Raw genomic sequence first — 16836 nt, forward strand, 5'->3', positions numbered from 1 at the left:
AAATTATTTATTTAAGGTTATACTAAGGATTGAAAATTTTTTTCTAAAATAATTATAACTTTTTATTGACAGAACCTATGCCTGGGTAATTTTTTTACAACATTATCCCTTAAATTCACTTCTGTTCCGACTTTTCCCCTCCCTCCACCCACCCCCGCCCCCAGATGGCAAGCAGTCCTCAAAAATGAAATTCTTAAAGCCCAGGTCTGAGTATGTTATAGCCCTGCTAATTAAACTCCAGTGGTTCCCTCTGACCGCTAAGATAAGGAGGAAACTTCCTATATTGGTTACAAAGAGACATAGAAATAAGGGTGCAGGGGGAGTTCAGGGAGGACGAGCACCTTTGGTATAAGGATTTGTCAGGCCCTTTTCAGGACTGTTCAGCCACGTTTAGTGTCCACCTTCACCCAGCTTTCAGTTGTGGCTCTAAGAAACTGTAGCATGTGCCCAGCCACATCCTGGGAAACTTTTTTGGCAGGTAGAAGATAACCAACAGGACTGAAATTTGGTAGTGAGTTAGGGAGATGGGAAGAACTTCTCAGCAGAATGAGCAGATGAGAACAATTTGTTCCAACAGCCATGAAGACAACTGAGGCAGATATTGTGAAAGGCTGAGAGCTTGGTCAGACATCAAGGGCATCTCCTGCATCCGGGGCTATTGCCAATCACCTTGACTTTTGTCCTGTTATTCAACTTCAATGACTCAGGAAGAAAGGAATCCTGAGGTCTTTGAGCATCTCTGCCTCATTTAAATTAAATCCATGTACACATCATAAATTACCAGTGATGTAGTTGGTCTTTTCTGAAAACAAAGAACACAGAAATAGCATCTAGAGGAAGGATTGCTGCTAGAAGCAATTACTCACTTGTAGGGCTGGATAGTTTAACTACATTGCACTTAGTTAGGAAAACTAGACGATGAAACCAAGCAGAAATAAAACAAATCAGAAATAAAAACCAGTATACTTGTTACAAGAACCAATGCAGTAATGGAATGAAAAAACAAAGGTTGTTATAAACAAAGCGTAGCTTTGATGTGCAAAATTCCACAAATCCAGCTTCTTTATCAGTTTCCTTATTTGTAAAATGGGGATAATAATAATACATACACACATACATACATACATAACTCCCAGGATTGTTGGGAAGATAAAATAAGATATTCGTAAAGTGCTTTTCAGACCTTAAAGTACAATATAAATTTTATCTATTTTATTATATTACAATGTTATTGTATAATATCACATTTATTATTATTAATATAGTTTTGACTTTCCTGGGATTATATTCTTAGTAATAGTATCATTGAGTCAAAACATATGCATAGTTTAGTTACTTTAAGAATTTCAAATTAGTTTTCAGAATATAGTAATACCAGTTCACAACTCCATCAGCAATTCATTAGTGTGATTATCTTTTTACAATTTATCCAACACTGATTAAGCCTTTCATTCTATTTTATCCTATCTCTGAATAGTCTATGCAAACTAGGAAACTTTTAGGGTCACTGTAGGTCAGTACAATTTCAGATTATAAATCTCTTTTTCCAGCTGCCTTGCCCCTCAGGTCAATCCTAATGGATCAGATTAAGATTTTTGTTTTTTCAGTTCACCTTACAACATGGTCAACTGTGGCTAATATAACCTACTTGTTTGTGATAAATTGTTAAATTTTATGTTTCAGATGCTATTAGAAGTATCCAAATTTTTGGATTGAATGAGACACAAGTGATGCAAAGTGTGACCTTCTCTCTGCATGTCACTGGGAGGTAAGAAATAAGAATGCTACTGTTTTCTAATAGATTTTTAATAAGATCTTTGCTTTTTCACCCTGTTTTTTCTTCCTCTCAGCTCCAGCAAGAACATCTATATCTGAGAATCTCTAGAGCCATGTAGAAGAGAAAACCTCTTGTTCAATCATTAACCAATCAATCAAAAAGCCTTTATTAGGTACCTATTATGTCCCAGTTTTTGCAGTAGGTACTCCTCAGTTCCAGAGACCCTGTTCTAATTGGGGTTAATGAAAGTAAGATTAGTTTTTGCTGGCTATAATATTGATTGGTTCAAAAGATGCTCCTCTTTCTCCTCTCTTCCTTCTCTTACCTTCCTCTCTCTGCCTCAGGGTAATCAAAATATGTTTGTAAGCTAGCTAACAGGGGTATAAGGTGTAATATTTTTGTTCATATAGGGATTTAACTTTGGTCTGGATTTCTGATTATCACCCTTCTTTGTCACTCAGGAGAGAGTGCAGTGGAAAAGACCCCTGGTTTGGAGTCAGATGACTTGGCACTTAACTTAACATCACAGTTCTGAAGTGACTGAAGGTCACATGTAAGATATTTACATGACCTTAGACAAGTCATTTATTTCTCTGGATCTCAGTTTTCTTATCTGTAAAATGAAAGAATAGATGACCTCTAAGATCACATCTAGTTTTAAATTATGATCCTATGACCATTTGAGGACAGTTTTTCTCTTAGAAATTAACTGTCTTTAGAGGTGGTTTTTATCCTTTTTTTGGGTCATGGTCTCCTTTGGCAGTCTGGTTAAAAACCTATGATCCCTTTCTTAGATTGACTTTTTAGTCCATAAAATAAAATACATATAATTACAAAGGAAACCAATAATATTGCAATAATTGTAAACATATTGTAATGCCAGAGAAACTGAGCAAGATAGAAATTAGAGAACAATTTAATAATTTATTTAATGGAGAGATTTATTAGGACCAATGGATCCATAGTTTGGTCCCAGGGCTGAATGAGACTATCGTCTCAAAGAATCCAGCAGTGAATGTCAGATACAAGATTCTTTTATAGGGTAATAAGAACAATGACATAATGGGGGAGGTACCTGGATGGGGATGACCTAATGGGGGGAGGCACCGAGGATGACATAATGGGAGCTACTGGAGAGGCTCCTGATAGTCTAAGGATGTCTAAAATGGACAGACCTTTATCCCATCAAACATTAAGAGGGAATAAGTATAGCCTAAGATATGGTATACTTAGAGAACCCCAGAGATTCTACTGAAAAGCTATTAGAAATAATTCATAACTTTAGCAAAGTTGCAGGATACAAAATAAATCCCCATAAATCCTCAGCATTTTTATACATCACCAACAAAATCCAACAGCAAGAGATACAAAGAGAAATTCCATTCAAAATAACTGTCGACAGCATAAAATATTTGGGAATCTATCTACCAAAGGAAAGTCAGGAATTATATGAGCAAAATTACAAAAAACTTTCCACATAAATAAAGTCAGACTTAAATAATTGGAAAAATATTAAATGCTCTTGGACAGGCTGAGCGAATATAATAAAGATGACAGTACTCCCTAAACTAATCTATTTATTTAGTGCTATACCAATCAGACTTCCAAGAAAATATTTTAATGATCTAGAAAAAATAACAACAAAATTCATATGGAATAATAAAAGGTGGAGAATCTCAAGGGAATTAATGAAAAAAAATCAAATGAAGGTGGCCTAGCTGTACCTGATCTAAAACCATTTGGTATTGGCTAAGAAATAGGTTAGTTGATCAGTGGAATAGGTTAGGTTCACAAAACAGAATAGTCAACTATAGCAATCTAGTGTTTGACAAACCCAAAGATCCTAACTTTTGGGATAAGAATTCATTATTTGACAAAAACTGCTGGGATAACTGGAAATTAGTATGGCAGAAATTAGGCATGGACCCACACTTAACACCATATACCAAGATAAGATCAAAATGGGTCCATGATTTAGGCATAAAGAAGGAGAGTATAAATAAATTAGAGGAACATAGGATAGTTTATCTCTCAGACTTGTGGAGGAGGAAGAAATTTGTGACCAAAGATGAACTAGAGAACATTACCGATCACAAAATAGAAAATGTTGATTACATCAAATTAAAAAGGCTTTGTACAAACAAAACTAATGCAAACAAGATTAGAAGGGAAACAACAAACTGGGAAAACATCTTCACAGTTAAAGATTCTGATAAAGGCCTCATTTCCAAAATATATATAGAACTGACTCAAATTTATAAGAAATCAAGCCATTCCCCAATGGACAAATAGTCAAAAGATATGAACAGACAATTTTCAGATGATGAAATTGAAACTGTATGTGCCAAAATGTTTGTGGCAGCCCTGTTTGTAGAGGATAGAAACTGGAAAATGAATGGATACCCATCAATTGGAGAATGGCTGGGTAAATTGTGCTATATGAATGTTATAGAATATTATTGTTCTGTAAGAAATGACCAGCAGGATGAATACAGAGAGGCTTGGAGAGACTTACATGAACTGATGCTAAGTGAAATGAGCAGGATCCAGGAGATCATTATACACTTCAACAACGATACTGTATGAGGATGTATTCTGATGGAAGTGGATTTCTTTGACAAAGAGACCTAACTCAGTTTCTATTGATCAAGGATGGACAGAAGCAGCTACACCCAAAGAAAGAACACTGGGAAATGAATGTAAACTATTTGCATTTTTGTTTTTCTTCCTGGGTTATTTCTACCTTCTGAATCCAATTCTCCCTGTGCAACAAGAGAACTGTTCGGTTCTGCACACATATATTGTATCTAGGATATACCGTGATATATTTAACATATATATATATATAACTATTTGCCATCTAGGGGAGGGAGGGGGTGAAGGGAGAGAGGGGAAAAATCGGAACAGAAGTGAGTGCAAGGGATAATGTTGTAAAAAATTACCTTGACATGGGTTCTGTCAATAAAAAGTTATTATAATTAAAAAAAAAAAAAGGATAGCCTAAGGTCTAAAATATAAGACCTTTATCCTATCAAACATTAAGAGGGAATGGTTATAACCTGAGGCAGAGTAACTAAATAGGATAATTAGGGAAACTGGGTCAGGACATTAAAAGAGAACTGTGGCACAAGAATATTAAACAAATAAAAAGGTTCTCAATCCCCAAGTTTGATTCTCATAGGAAGTGTCTTGATAGCTAGGGATTCTGGACAACTAATCTTGTTGATCTAGTTGTATTTGAAAATGTCATCCCATTAAAGTGTCTGCATATGTATTCCCTGTCTCTTATCCAGCTCTTGTTGCCTTTATAGGTTGTACCTAGAAATTGTCTTTAGAGGAAAGAATATTTTTTAAATTTTTATTTAAAAAAATTTTGAAATGTTTATTTTTAACTCTGAATAGAGTCTAAGTGAGCAATCAAGATTTTTGGGGAGTGAGATGGAGTCTCATCACACTTAATAAATGATCTATCATCTGTCTGGCTGTCTGCCTATCTGCCTATCTTATCTACCTATTAACCTATCATCCGTCTTACAGCCCAACCTCTTCTAATTAACCACTCTAATCATACCTTTCCTGATATAGTGGAAAGATGATTTGTTTGAAGTAATTAAGTGACATTGGACAAGCCATTACAGCATCTCTGAAGTTCAACCTCCTAATCTGTAAAACAGGGAATAATATTTGTAGAATCTACCTCACAGAAGAGTTGTGAGAAAAGTATATTGTAGCTCTTTGAGAAATGCTATAAAGTATTATAGAAAATGGAGTTATTATTATTACCTTTCTGCTTACATATGCCAGATAATTTTGTCTTAAGATAGACTTAGGTTAGGTTCTTATTTATTGTGTGTGTGTCTGTGTTGTCTCTTCAACTATACTATTAAGTGTGTACAGAGCAGGATCTGTGTTTTCTAATCTCAGTCTAATTCTTCTCTATCCCACATAATTACAATAACAGACACTCCCAATCAATACTTGGAAAGGAAACTCCATATTAAGAAGTAGTCATCCAGCATCAGCTTGAAGATCTCTACAGAAGGCAGAGCTCTCCTGGAACCAACTCAAACTAGTAGTGTCAATTGTTAAATTTCTAATGTGAACATTTATATCTTGGAAATCAGAAAACAAGCAAATCAAGGGTTGATTAGTTTTGTTTGTTTGTTTGTTTTTCCCCCTGAGGCAATTGGGGTTAAATGACTTGCCCAGGGTCACACAGCTAGAAAGTGTTAAGTGTCTGAGACCAGATTTGAACTTAGGTTCTCCTGACTTCTGGCCTGGTATCCACTGTGCCACCTAGCTGTCCTGATTGTTTTGTTGATTGTCTAAACACAGAAAAGTGATGGAGAAAATTTTGCAGATTAAACTTTAAGGTGTATTGTGCTTACTTGTTTGCTTTATTGTTTTTGTAGTGCATATTTTTATTGTTGTTTTAGAGCATGTTGCTAAACATTTACCAGAACACCATTGGTACATTAATTGATTATTATCTTTCGTTCTTGAAGAGGACCAAAATGACATCACTATGTTAGAGTCAGTTGAGTTTCAGTGGGTCTGATTTACAGTGGCTGTTCAGACTAATACGAGCTCAGAATGCTCTGCCACAGGTTCAAACACAAATAATCCCTATGAACATTTGGGGCGGCTTGTCTAACTTTGCACATCTTGGTTTTCTTTTGAGCTAATTCAGTTCTGTTTTGCTCATAAAGCACAGTTCCTTCTCTGATGAGGGCACGCTCTGCTAAGTGGTCTTGTGCCAGTGTCATACAAGCAATTCTAAAATTCTCAAGAGAAACCTTGAGGGTGTCCTTGTATCACTTTTTCTGACCATTTTGTGTGTTTCCCATAAAAGAGACCAACATACCACTAACTCATTCTACTCTGGTTTTTAAGAAGTCAATCAAAACTAAATTTGTCTCTATTTTGCTTTTAGTTATCATTTCTAGTCTCTCCCTTAGACCAAAAAGGAGAAGTCTATTTTCTGTATAACAACCCTTAAAATTTGGAATAAAGCCAAATACATGGCGGAAACTTAAAAGATGAAGGAATGGGGGAGAGGGTGGAGAGAGGGAGGGGAAAAGTCAGAACAGAAGTGAATGTAAAGTAAAATGTTGTAAAAAATTACCCAGGCATGGATTCTGTCAATAAAAAGTTATTTTTAAAAAAATGAAGGAATTTAGCATTTGCTAGGCATCTGTCTTCCAATGTTGTATAACAAAAAGAGTCTGAATGTAAAATCAAAGGACCTGTGTTCAAATCTTGGTTTTTCTCTTAGTATATCTGTCATGCCCTCTGGTGCAAGTTACAACCTCTTTAGGTCTTATTTTTCTCTTCAGAAAAATGAAGAATTGAACTAGATCAATATTGTCAAACTCAAGCAGAAATGACTCTTTGCTGGCAGCTTATTGACTTAGGAAATCACAAATTTACATTGTCCTTGTGTGTTGTATTTTTATTTATTTTATTACACATTTCTTAATTATATTTTAATTTAGTTTTCCACATGGACTCAGAACATGAGTTTAATATCTTTGAACTAGATGCCTCTAAAGTCTCTTTTAGATCATGATGCAATGATCCTTAAGGAGCTCTTCTTAAGAACTAGGTGACTCATTTGTTGCAGAAAAGATGTTTTGGAGGGAATTCCTGTTGGAGAATAGGTTGCTTAAGTGATAGTTCTGCCACTGCCACTGAAATTCTTAAAGACTGGAGTGTGCATGCAAGGCACCATGTAGAACTTCTTTTATTGTGGTCCATTTCTGTATAGAGCATTGCTTGAGACTTTAGCATTATGAGGTTAATAGGTTATGTATGGGATGAACTGAATGAAGACCCTCTCATGGGAATATGGCCTTAAACTATTCCCTAATTATGACTTGAGACTTTTGCAATAACAAGTTGAGCTTTAGCTAAAAAGCTAAAGGAATTCCATTATTTTGAAAGAACATTTCTCTCCTGTTTCTCACCTATTCATAATTAGCATTTAAGTACTCCTTTTAAAGGCAATTTATTTTTTTGTTCTTGGGATAGATTTCCAGATTTAAAATAAAAGCTTGGACTCCTCCAAACAATGGGAGAAAAGGTCAAAGTTGGGGGGCTTCTGGTCAATATAATCTTGGGTTTTGCTTTGTACGTCTTCACTGACAAACACCTTGTCAGATGGGAGATGCTCTTTCTTGGGAGATCATAATAAATGCCTTTTTTGATTTTTCTTACTCTGAAAGATCCTGATTGTTTTTGTGTTTTTGTTTTTGTGTTACTGTCCCACACAATTTGGGGGCTCGTCTGGGATATTTACTGTTTGTGAGGAATCTTTTCTGTACTGAATCCTTGGCTTTTCAGAAAGTTTTCCAATGGTCCTTGGACTCAGCTTGGGAACTCCCACTCTAATTGGGTAAACTGAAGAGAAACACTTGGAAAAAGCAAAAATGGAAATAGGTTAGCAAAGATAGAGGATTAATTCAGCCCAGGGGATAAATTAGCTGAGAAAAGTTTGAAATCAGTCAGGTATAGGTGCAGTACAGCCCAGATAAGCAAAAATCTGTGCATGGTGTGTGGGAACTTTATCTGTAAAAGGACTTTTCTCTGCCAAACAACTAGTGACTGGGATTGGGATTGGGAGAATTTGGGCCATTAAAGTCTATAAAAGGTCCCCATTTCCTTTTGATATTAGGAAAATCCTAGGCATTTCTAGTTGGTAGGGATTCTCCCATTTTCCTTTGGTAAGATCAGATGAGTTCTCCCTAGAGAAGATAAGAAACTGTGAACCTTGGAAAAAAAGAAAGTAAATGGCTCTAAACTGTCCCAGAAAGATAGCTCTTGAGGAAGAATTGTGATGAAGTTCCAAAAATGTATAGGGATTGAATACTGTTGATTTGTTTGGGCAGGTGCCTGCTTACTCAGAGAAACTGTCCATTACCCAAAGCTGGGTGTAAATTCAAAAGAGCTTTCAATGCCAGACTGGTCAGCTCCTAAGGTTTTGGCTTCAGAACTTCTCTTCTTGCTTCTACTCTGAAGAGGGGTTGACAATAGGACTTAGATTTAGAATAGCAGTGTGTGTGTGTGTGTGTGTGTGTGTGTGTGTGTGTGTGTGTGTGTGTGTGTGTGTTTGTGTGTGTTCTGTGTTTCAGTCAGCCGAATTACAAAGAAAAAAAATTTGGCTGTTTGGGATTTTAAATGTGCTTGTCTTGTCCATAATTAGATATATGCAAATAGATTTTAACTAGAGAGAGGAAGGACTAGTTCTGAAATAGGGAATTTCTTTTTTATTGAAGCTTTTTATTTACAAAACATATGCATGGGTAATTTTTCCAACACTGACCCCTTGTATAACCTTTTGCTGCAAATTTTCCCCTCTTCCCCCCCCCCCTTTTCCTAGCTGGCAGGTAGTCCAATATATGTTAAACAGTTGAAATACATGTTAGATCCAATATATGTATACATATTTATACAATTATTTTGTTGCACAAGAAAAATAAGATTAAAAAGTAATACAAAGAAACTGAGAAAGAAAACAAAATGCAATCAAATAACAACAGAGTGAGAATGCTATGTTGTGTTCCACACTCTGTTCCCACAGTTCTCTCTCTGGGTGTAATAGCTCTCTTTGTCACTGCACAAGTGGAACTGGTTTGAATCATCTCAATATTGAAGAGAACTACTTAATATTTTTAACTGCCATATCAAAAAGAAAAAAGCCAGACATTTCTGTGGACCTAAAACTGGCCAATTTGGACCTGCAGAAATAAGTAAAGTTATGGAACTGTAACTTTAGCAACTTTTAGCAGATTCTGGAGTTTTTGAGACTGTTTTAAGTTGCTTGGAACTGTCTATCAGCTAAGTTGAGTTGATCTATTGTATTTTTAATTAGGCCTTATTTACATAATTAAAAGCCTTTTGAGGGCCAGAACTTGAGGCTTACAGCAAAAACAAAAAAAAACAAAACAAAAAAAAAACTGCAGAAGGGGAAAAAAAAAGCCTTTTTTGGGATTTTCCAAGTTTCTTAGGTTTGTAGACTATATGGTAGTATCCCTGGCTGGCTTGAATTCTTTTTTGGTTTGTGGTGCTAGTGCCCCCTCTCCCCAGATCTTTGTCATGCTCTTCTCTCCCATTTCTGGTATGAAGGGTGGGCTAATCATTGGACCACAGCTCTATAGTGGACACCTGGATCCAAATTTCTCTGAGCTTCTTCCCCAGAGTCCTAAAATCCATCAATTTCTTAAAGCCTTGTAGACAGACTTGAAAGGACAGTTTTCTGCTACCTTAAATTTTGGGGCTGTGTGTGTGTGTGTGTCTGTGTATTTAAATTGGAATTCTGATTCTGAAATTGTATAAGATTACAATTAACTAGTGTGTACTAAAATTATAGCACATAATATAGTATAAGATTTTAGTAATATGTGTGCATTGATATTTTAGTATTGTTACTAGAAATTTAAATCTGTATTTGATTTGATTTTAAATTAAAAATTTTAGTTCTCTAGTAACTTTCCTAAAGAGGTCACATGTTTGTGTCTCCTAATTAGAAGAAATATATTTAAGCTACTATGTTGCTTTCTAAATTATATATTGGGCAATTTGTAAAAATTGTATGAGTTATGCTTTAACATTTTGTCAGCCAAGCTGGATATCTGGTATAAATATTGTGAAATTTGGTCCAAAGTTATTTAAATATTACCCATATTCTGAATCTTAATGTTTGCTTTGCTTTCTCCCTTTAATAAAGAATTAAAAGCAAGAAAATTTGGCATACAGGGATACATGTAATTGCAGAACAAATTGTATCTGAAAGATGTGTAATATGTCTAAAGATAAATAAGAAAGTATTGAGGAAGTGTCCTTTCCTGGCTCCAAAATATTTAGATCAGGTTTTAATGAAATGATACCAGTGGAGAAATGTTGGAATACATGGGAGAGCTGCTGGAATACATGGGAGCCATCTGACAGGGGCTGCTTGGAGGTCCAACCCAGAATGGATCTCTTCTTGTGAGAGGATGATACAAGGAGGCTGAGAGGCAGTTGCTGTTCTCTGACTTCTCTGACTGAGAGGCCATTGCTTTGTCTGACTTCTCTCTCTCCTCTCTCCTCTTCCCTCTGCCTCCAAATGATCTCATTCCCAGTCTGCAACACCTATGTCAGCAAAGGCTGCCTTGCAACTCCTTCAGATGTTATGATCCACAGTTGTGGAGGCTCTCAGAGAATTGACCTGTACCTTAACAGGGAAACTGAGCTATAGGGGATAGGTGGAAGCTTTCTCCTGAATTCTTCCATTTTAAGAAGGGTTAGTGGAATAACATTGGAACAAATTGTAGCTAAGTATGGATTGGTGGAAACTATTCTGATAATGGAACATATTTTACTTCTAAGATTTTACAAGAAATAATAAGGAGGAATTATAGATTGAGTGGCAATTCCATATACCTGGGCATCTACCCTCATCAGGGAAGATAGAAAGAATGAATCAGATTCTTAAGAAACAAATTACTAAATTGAAATTGCCTTGGACCAAATGTTTTCCTATTGCTTTATTTTAAAAAAATTAGAAGTGTTCCCAGAAGTAACCTGGAACTTTCCCCATAGGAGATACTATTTCGTTTACTTTTATTTGGGAGGAGAAAGAAATATCTTCTTTTGTAACAAAGGATACATTTTTAAGAAATTATATACTAGCCGTGTCCTCCTCCCTTTTTAGCTTTTAGGAAACCAGGATTGCTGGTCCAGACAATGCTTTTGGAATTTGCAGTTTGCAGAAGAATGGATGCTTCCTAAGTCCTAGAAGAAGCAAAGTGGAAGGACCTTACCAGATGTTAGAGATGAGACTACAATCTGGAAGCTGAGAATACTTTTTAGTTTTAGTTTATTTTAGTATTTTTATTGTTGCTGATAGGCATTTTTATTTGTGAAAGGTTACCTACTCTAATTACTAGGGACACAACTGGATAAGGTGATAGATGGCCCCAAATGGGAGTTGGGGCTACAGAACCCCCATTTGTGTGCTGAATAGGTCCATTAGACTCCAGGCCATAGTCAAAATAATTACTAACCAGACAACAAAGGCACTGGATTTGTTATAGATTTGAAAGAGAACAATTAGCAAGGGCTTTTATAAGTTTCTTAGTAGAATTCACAATTTCCAGTAGAAAGGGAACCTCATGAGGTTGGGGTATGCCCTTCAAAGGCAGGCTAAATCCTGAAAGGGACTTAACATCCTAAAAGACTTGGTTGGCTCTAGGGAGAAGTGGGGTCTGAAAGCATGGTGGGGTTAGGAGACATACCTCGTGGTATGGAGAAGGGAAAAGACAGGATGCTATAGTGAGCTGATCCAAAGGAAGGCAGCAGTCATGGGATATCCCACAAATAGGTTTTATAGGGAAAATTTAACCTCAGGGAAATGACTGGGATTTCCACAGAAGAAAGATTGAGCATCCTGGAGAAGGAAGTCCAGTTAGACAGGGATGGACCCCATAGAGAAAAAGGACAAACTAGGTCCAAAGGGGACTGGAGGCTGAGAACAAGATGTTTGAGGAAATGTATCAAGGATGGTGGGAGAGGTCTTCAAAGGATAATCAAATAAAGAGGAGGGATTGTGTGATATGAACTGAATGAAGACTCTCTCATGAGAATATGGCCTTAAACTGTACCCTAAGTAGGACTTGAGACTTTTTGCAAAAACAAGGTGAGCTATACTTAAAAAGATGTAGGTGTTTGTTTGTCTTGAATGTTTGCCCTAACTCTTAATTAGCATTTAAATTCTTCTTTTAAAGGCAATTTATTCTTTTGTTTCTGGGATAGATTTCCTGTTTGAAGTAAAAGCCTGGACTCCCCCAAACAATGGGAGAAAAGGTCTGGGGTAGAAGGAATGGGGGATTCTGTTCTATTTAATCTTGTGTTTTGCAATTTATGCTTTGCAATCCTTTACTGACAAACACCTTGTGAGAATTGCCCTTTCTCTGGAGATCATAATAAATCCCTTTTTGCATTTTCTTTCTCTGACAGTCTCTAATTATTTTGGGGGTCACTACTGTCCCATACAGCTACAACTTTGGGTGCTAAGAAAGAGATGAATTGGAAGTTAAAAAAAATAAGATTATGAGTCATGAAAAAAAAAAAGATGAATTGGTGAAAATTTGGTGGGTCACCTGAAAACTGATAAGGGGAGCCCCGAAACTCTTTTTCTTTCACTCTCTCTGACTTAGGGGAGAGCTTAGCGTTTCATCCCAGAGAGATCTGCCCCAGGGAATCAAGATAAAATCGTTTTCATTCTGTTATCTAGGTGGGACTGGTTGCGTCCTGGACCATTCCTGGGAAATTAGCTAGAGATACTCATTCAATTTCAAGATTTTCTATTCTGATTCCAGCTCAAACTGCTCCCATCCCCCACCAAGAGCTGGCCCCAACTTCTAGCCAAGGTTTCAATTATAAAAAGAGGCAATTTGGTCCTCACTTCTTGTAGAGGACTTAACATGCCATGTCATGCCATGCCATGCCAAGGAACCTCTCTCTCCTCTTGGCATAAGCTACAAACCTGCCCGCTGAAATGATATTCTCTGTTATCTTTACTTCCTCTTTACCTTTATCTATTTCCCCAACAAAAATATATTCTATTTATTCACTTTTTCTGCTACAGGATTTCTCTGCTAGAAACTCTCTCTGCCAGGATTCCTCCACTAGAAATTTTATATCCCTCTGTCAGGACCTTGCCACCAAGGAATTCAGTCTTTCTATTCATGCATAGCAAAGGCGTCTGACTTCCCAATGCCAATAATAAACTTCTTTTTGCCAATCTAGCTTTTCAGGTTCGTAAGTTCCTTTACAAAGGACCTCTGCTCTGCCAGAAGAGGTTCCCACAACTCCCTGCCCGGTGCCAAATCTCATCATTTGGCTCCCCAACAGAGAATCGAGGGGAGCCGAATCTCTTCAAAAACCACTTAGAGTTTTTTTTTCAAAACTGAAGACTCAATTCGTAAGAAAGTGCTTATTTAACCAGTTTTTATTAAATGTCTTATGTACAAGACACTCTCTCAGCCAGTTCCCACAACCATTTTTTCCCCTTGAGAATACCATTATTATTGAGCTTTCTAATGGGCACATTTGCAAATGTAAATTAAATTGTGTGCCAAATCAGATTGTAAACTTCCTGAGGTCTGGGACAAGGGGATTTTCATCTTTCTTTGTACACAGCGCCTAGTGACATCAAATAAACATTTGTTGTTAAATGTATATGAAACTTGTTTTTGGAAAGAACTTGTTTGTCTCCAAGAATGATGCAAGTGTCAAAAAAGGCTCCCCTGAATTTTTTTTCTTACCACATCCTTAGGTTTAGCCTTTTTGTCTCTAATGCTCTAGAAATTTTATAGATGAGATAACTTTCAAATCTCAGAAGGCAATAATTAGGCACCTGGCAATAAAGAAAGAATTGTGGTAAGAGATATGGGAGTGCTACATAAGATAGGCCTCCTCTACTTTACACTTTTTCTTTTTAATTTTTTAGTTATTGTTGTTATAATTTTTCTTACGATCCCTGAAAGGACAACTGATTTGATGTCATAGGTAATACACATGGGTTGCCAGGTCACATCTTTCCCTTATAATTAATTTCAAAGAATTGTACTAGCCTAATAAAAGTAAGCTTAAGAAAGGATCCTAGTACAGATTCTGCCATATGCTAGATTCAATTTATACGGTAGAAAATCAAAGGGCTGGTCTAGATCAGGATCATATAATGTGAAGTATACAGAAAAATATTTTGCTATCTATTAAATAAAATACAATCATAGTCAACTATAAAGGAAGCCAGTGTAATTCCTTTAGGCAAAAGGAGCCGATGTCATTGGTTTCCTTTATAATTATAACAATTTTATTTTGTGCATTTAAAATCAATATTCTCCAAAGGAGGTCCATAGATTTTTCTCAGATCCATGCAGGTGTGTGTTGTTAAATGTAAAATAGCTATCTTCCTGGGAGAAAAACTGTACCTATTATAGCCTTTTAAATTTAATCTGCATTAGCATTTTCTTTTTTCTTTCTAGAGACAATAAATAAAACAATAAATCAAAGCCTGATTTGTAACATCTATCGATTTCCAAAGTGTAAATGTTCACACTGAAAATTTAACAATAATTTTTTTCTCAGACATTTCAAGCAGGCATTCCTTAATCTATGACAAAAACAAAGCAAACCCCACCCTCCCCAGAAAACAAAAAAATCCCAGACACTCCCCAAATCCAAAACAAACAAAATAAAATGACCTGCCCTCCTTCTTCCCTCCTTCCCCCCTCCCAAAAAAGCCCTTCAACAATTTTGGATTAGGTGATGTATAAGTTGTTGTTGTTCTTGTTTTTTAGTTTAGTTCCAGTATTCTCTCGTGACCATTTTCCAATTTTCTTGTTGACCCTCTACAAGAAAGAATATAGCTGTTCAGTTATGTATTAGACTGGATAATCTCTGATCTGAGATTCCCTTCCAATTCTGAGTTGGTGTGATTCTATATATTTATATTTATTTTATTTTTAATTTATGGAATAAAATAAGCTCTCTATAACATAGCCCAATAAAAAAGATGTACATAAAACTGCTATAAACAACTTGCTATTCTTTTCAAATATTCAACAAAATTATCATATAAATTTCTTCTTTTTCTTCCTTCCCTCTCATCTTAGAGATGGCTATCATTTGGCACAAATACATATATATACATGTAACACATTTAGATATACACACATATATATGTAAAATTATTTTCTATATATTTCTATTTATCAGTTCTTTCTCTAGAAGAGAGCATCTCTCTTCATATATCCTTTATAATTAATTTAGATTTTTATAATAGAATGACTTATTCACTCAAAGTTATTCTTAAAATAATATTGCTTTTACTGTCTACATCATTTTCTTGGTTCTGTTCCTCTTAGTCTTTATTATTTTGTTGGAATATTTCCATGTTTTTCTAAAGATCATTGAACTTATCATTTCTTATAGTACAGTAGTATTCCATCACAATCATATGCTACAACTTGTTCAACCATTTCCCAATGTGATTGTATATTTAAAGTCATTCCTTAAAAGCTATTTGTCTTTTTTTTTCCTTCTCATTTTTGTCTTTTTTCAGTTTTCCACTGACTTTATGCTGGCTCATCAAACCAGACTGTGTCCAACTAGAAGGGAATGAGTGCCACCTGGTGGTGGTAAATAGCACCTCCTACAACTTGAACCACACCTTCAAGGATCCAGGAGAATACTGTCTTAGTCTCCGAGTCCAGAATAGCATCAACCATCTGCATCAGTATCACCTTATTAAAGTGCAGGCTGCTGGTAAGTGATTAGACTCGAATCCAAAAAGAGGAGGAGGTGAAATTTGTCCTGAGTGTCCAGTCACTTTTTTTTCTCCTTATCTGATACTTTTAGGGATTTTCTCCCCATGGAAACTTGCCCTCAGGCATCATATGGATTCAGCTAAAGTGTTGGCAGATAGATAATGGCTGTTATGTTCTGAGCACAGCTGCAGTTTAATGAAGAGCTCTTGAAGTGTTAAAAGTATTCAAATCCCAGAGCAATTTGAAAAATCATATGCAGAATTTTTAGCTTTTAGAGATCATCTAGTCCAACCATATAATTTTAGAAACAAGAAAGCTACTAAAATCTATAGGACTGACTAGTCCAAGGTCACTCATCTAGGTAGTAACAAGTTGCTTGGATCTAATAATGAGGTTTTGTTATTTTATATATTATCCAGGAGGTTTTACATTTCACCAGCCAGCTTCCATCTTTAATTAGAACACTGTTGTGTATTAATTAATAAATTGGTAATTGAATACATACTCTAATAATTATGCTTAAGAATAATTTTCATATACTATGAGAGGGAGGGATAAAGAGTTCATTTTCTATTCTAGAAGATCTATGATTTCCTATTCTACTTCCTATAAGGTTAACCTTTTGAGTAAGAATAGCAGAAAAACCTTTATTTGGGCAAGTCGCTTTATATCTCAGTTATACTGTGTATAAAACAAAGTGATTGGACTAAACCAAAGGACTACAGATTTCAATCTAGAAGTATGCTC

The 16836-nt window shown here is 35.8% G+C and overlaps 1 protein-coding gene across 1 annotated transcript in view; it reads left to right on the forward strand.

The window, feature by feature from the left end:
• Positions 1 to 16836, forward strand: part of TMEM130 (transmembrane protein 130) — a 64947-nt gene that overhangs the window by 36334 nt on the left and 11777 nt on the right. Inside the window, exons 2-3 of the mRNA XM_052000694.1 lie at positions 1684 to 1768; positions 15885 to 16087. Coding sequence (XP_051856654.1) covers positions 1684 to 1768; positions 15885 to 16087 — 288 coding nt within the window. The remainder of the gene's footprint in view (positions 1 to 1683; positions 1769 to 15884; positions 16088 to 16836) is intronic.

This window comes from Antechinus flavipes, chromosome 1, assembly GCF_016432865.1.
Source record: "Antechinus flavipes isolate AdamAnt ecotype Samford, QLD, Australia chromosome 1, AdamAnt_v2, whole genome shotgun sequence".
NCBI classification, from domain to species: Eukaryota; Metazoa; Chordata; class Mammalia; order Dasyuromorphia; family Dasyuridae; genus Antechinus; species Antechinus flavipes.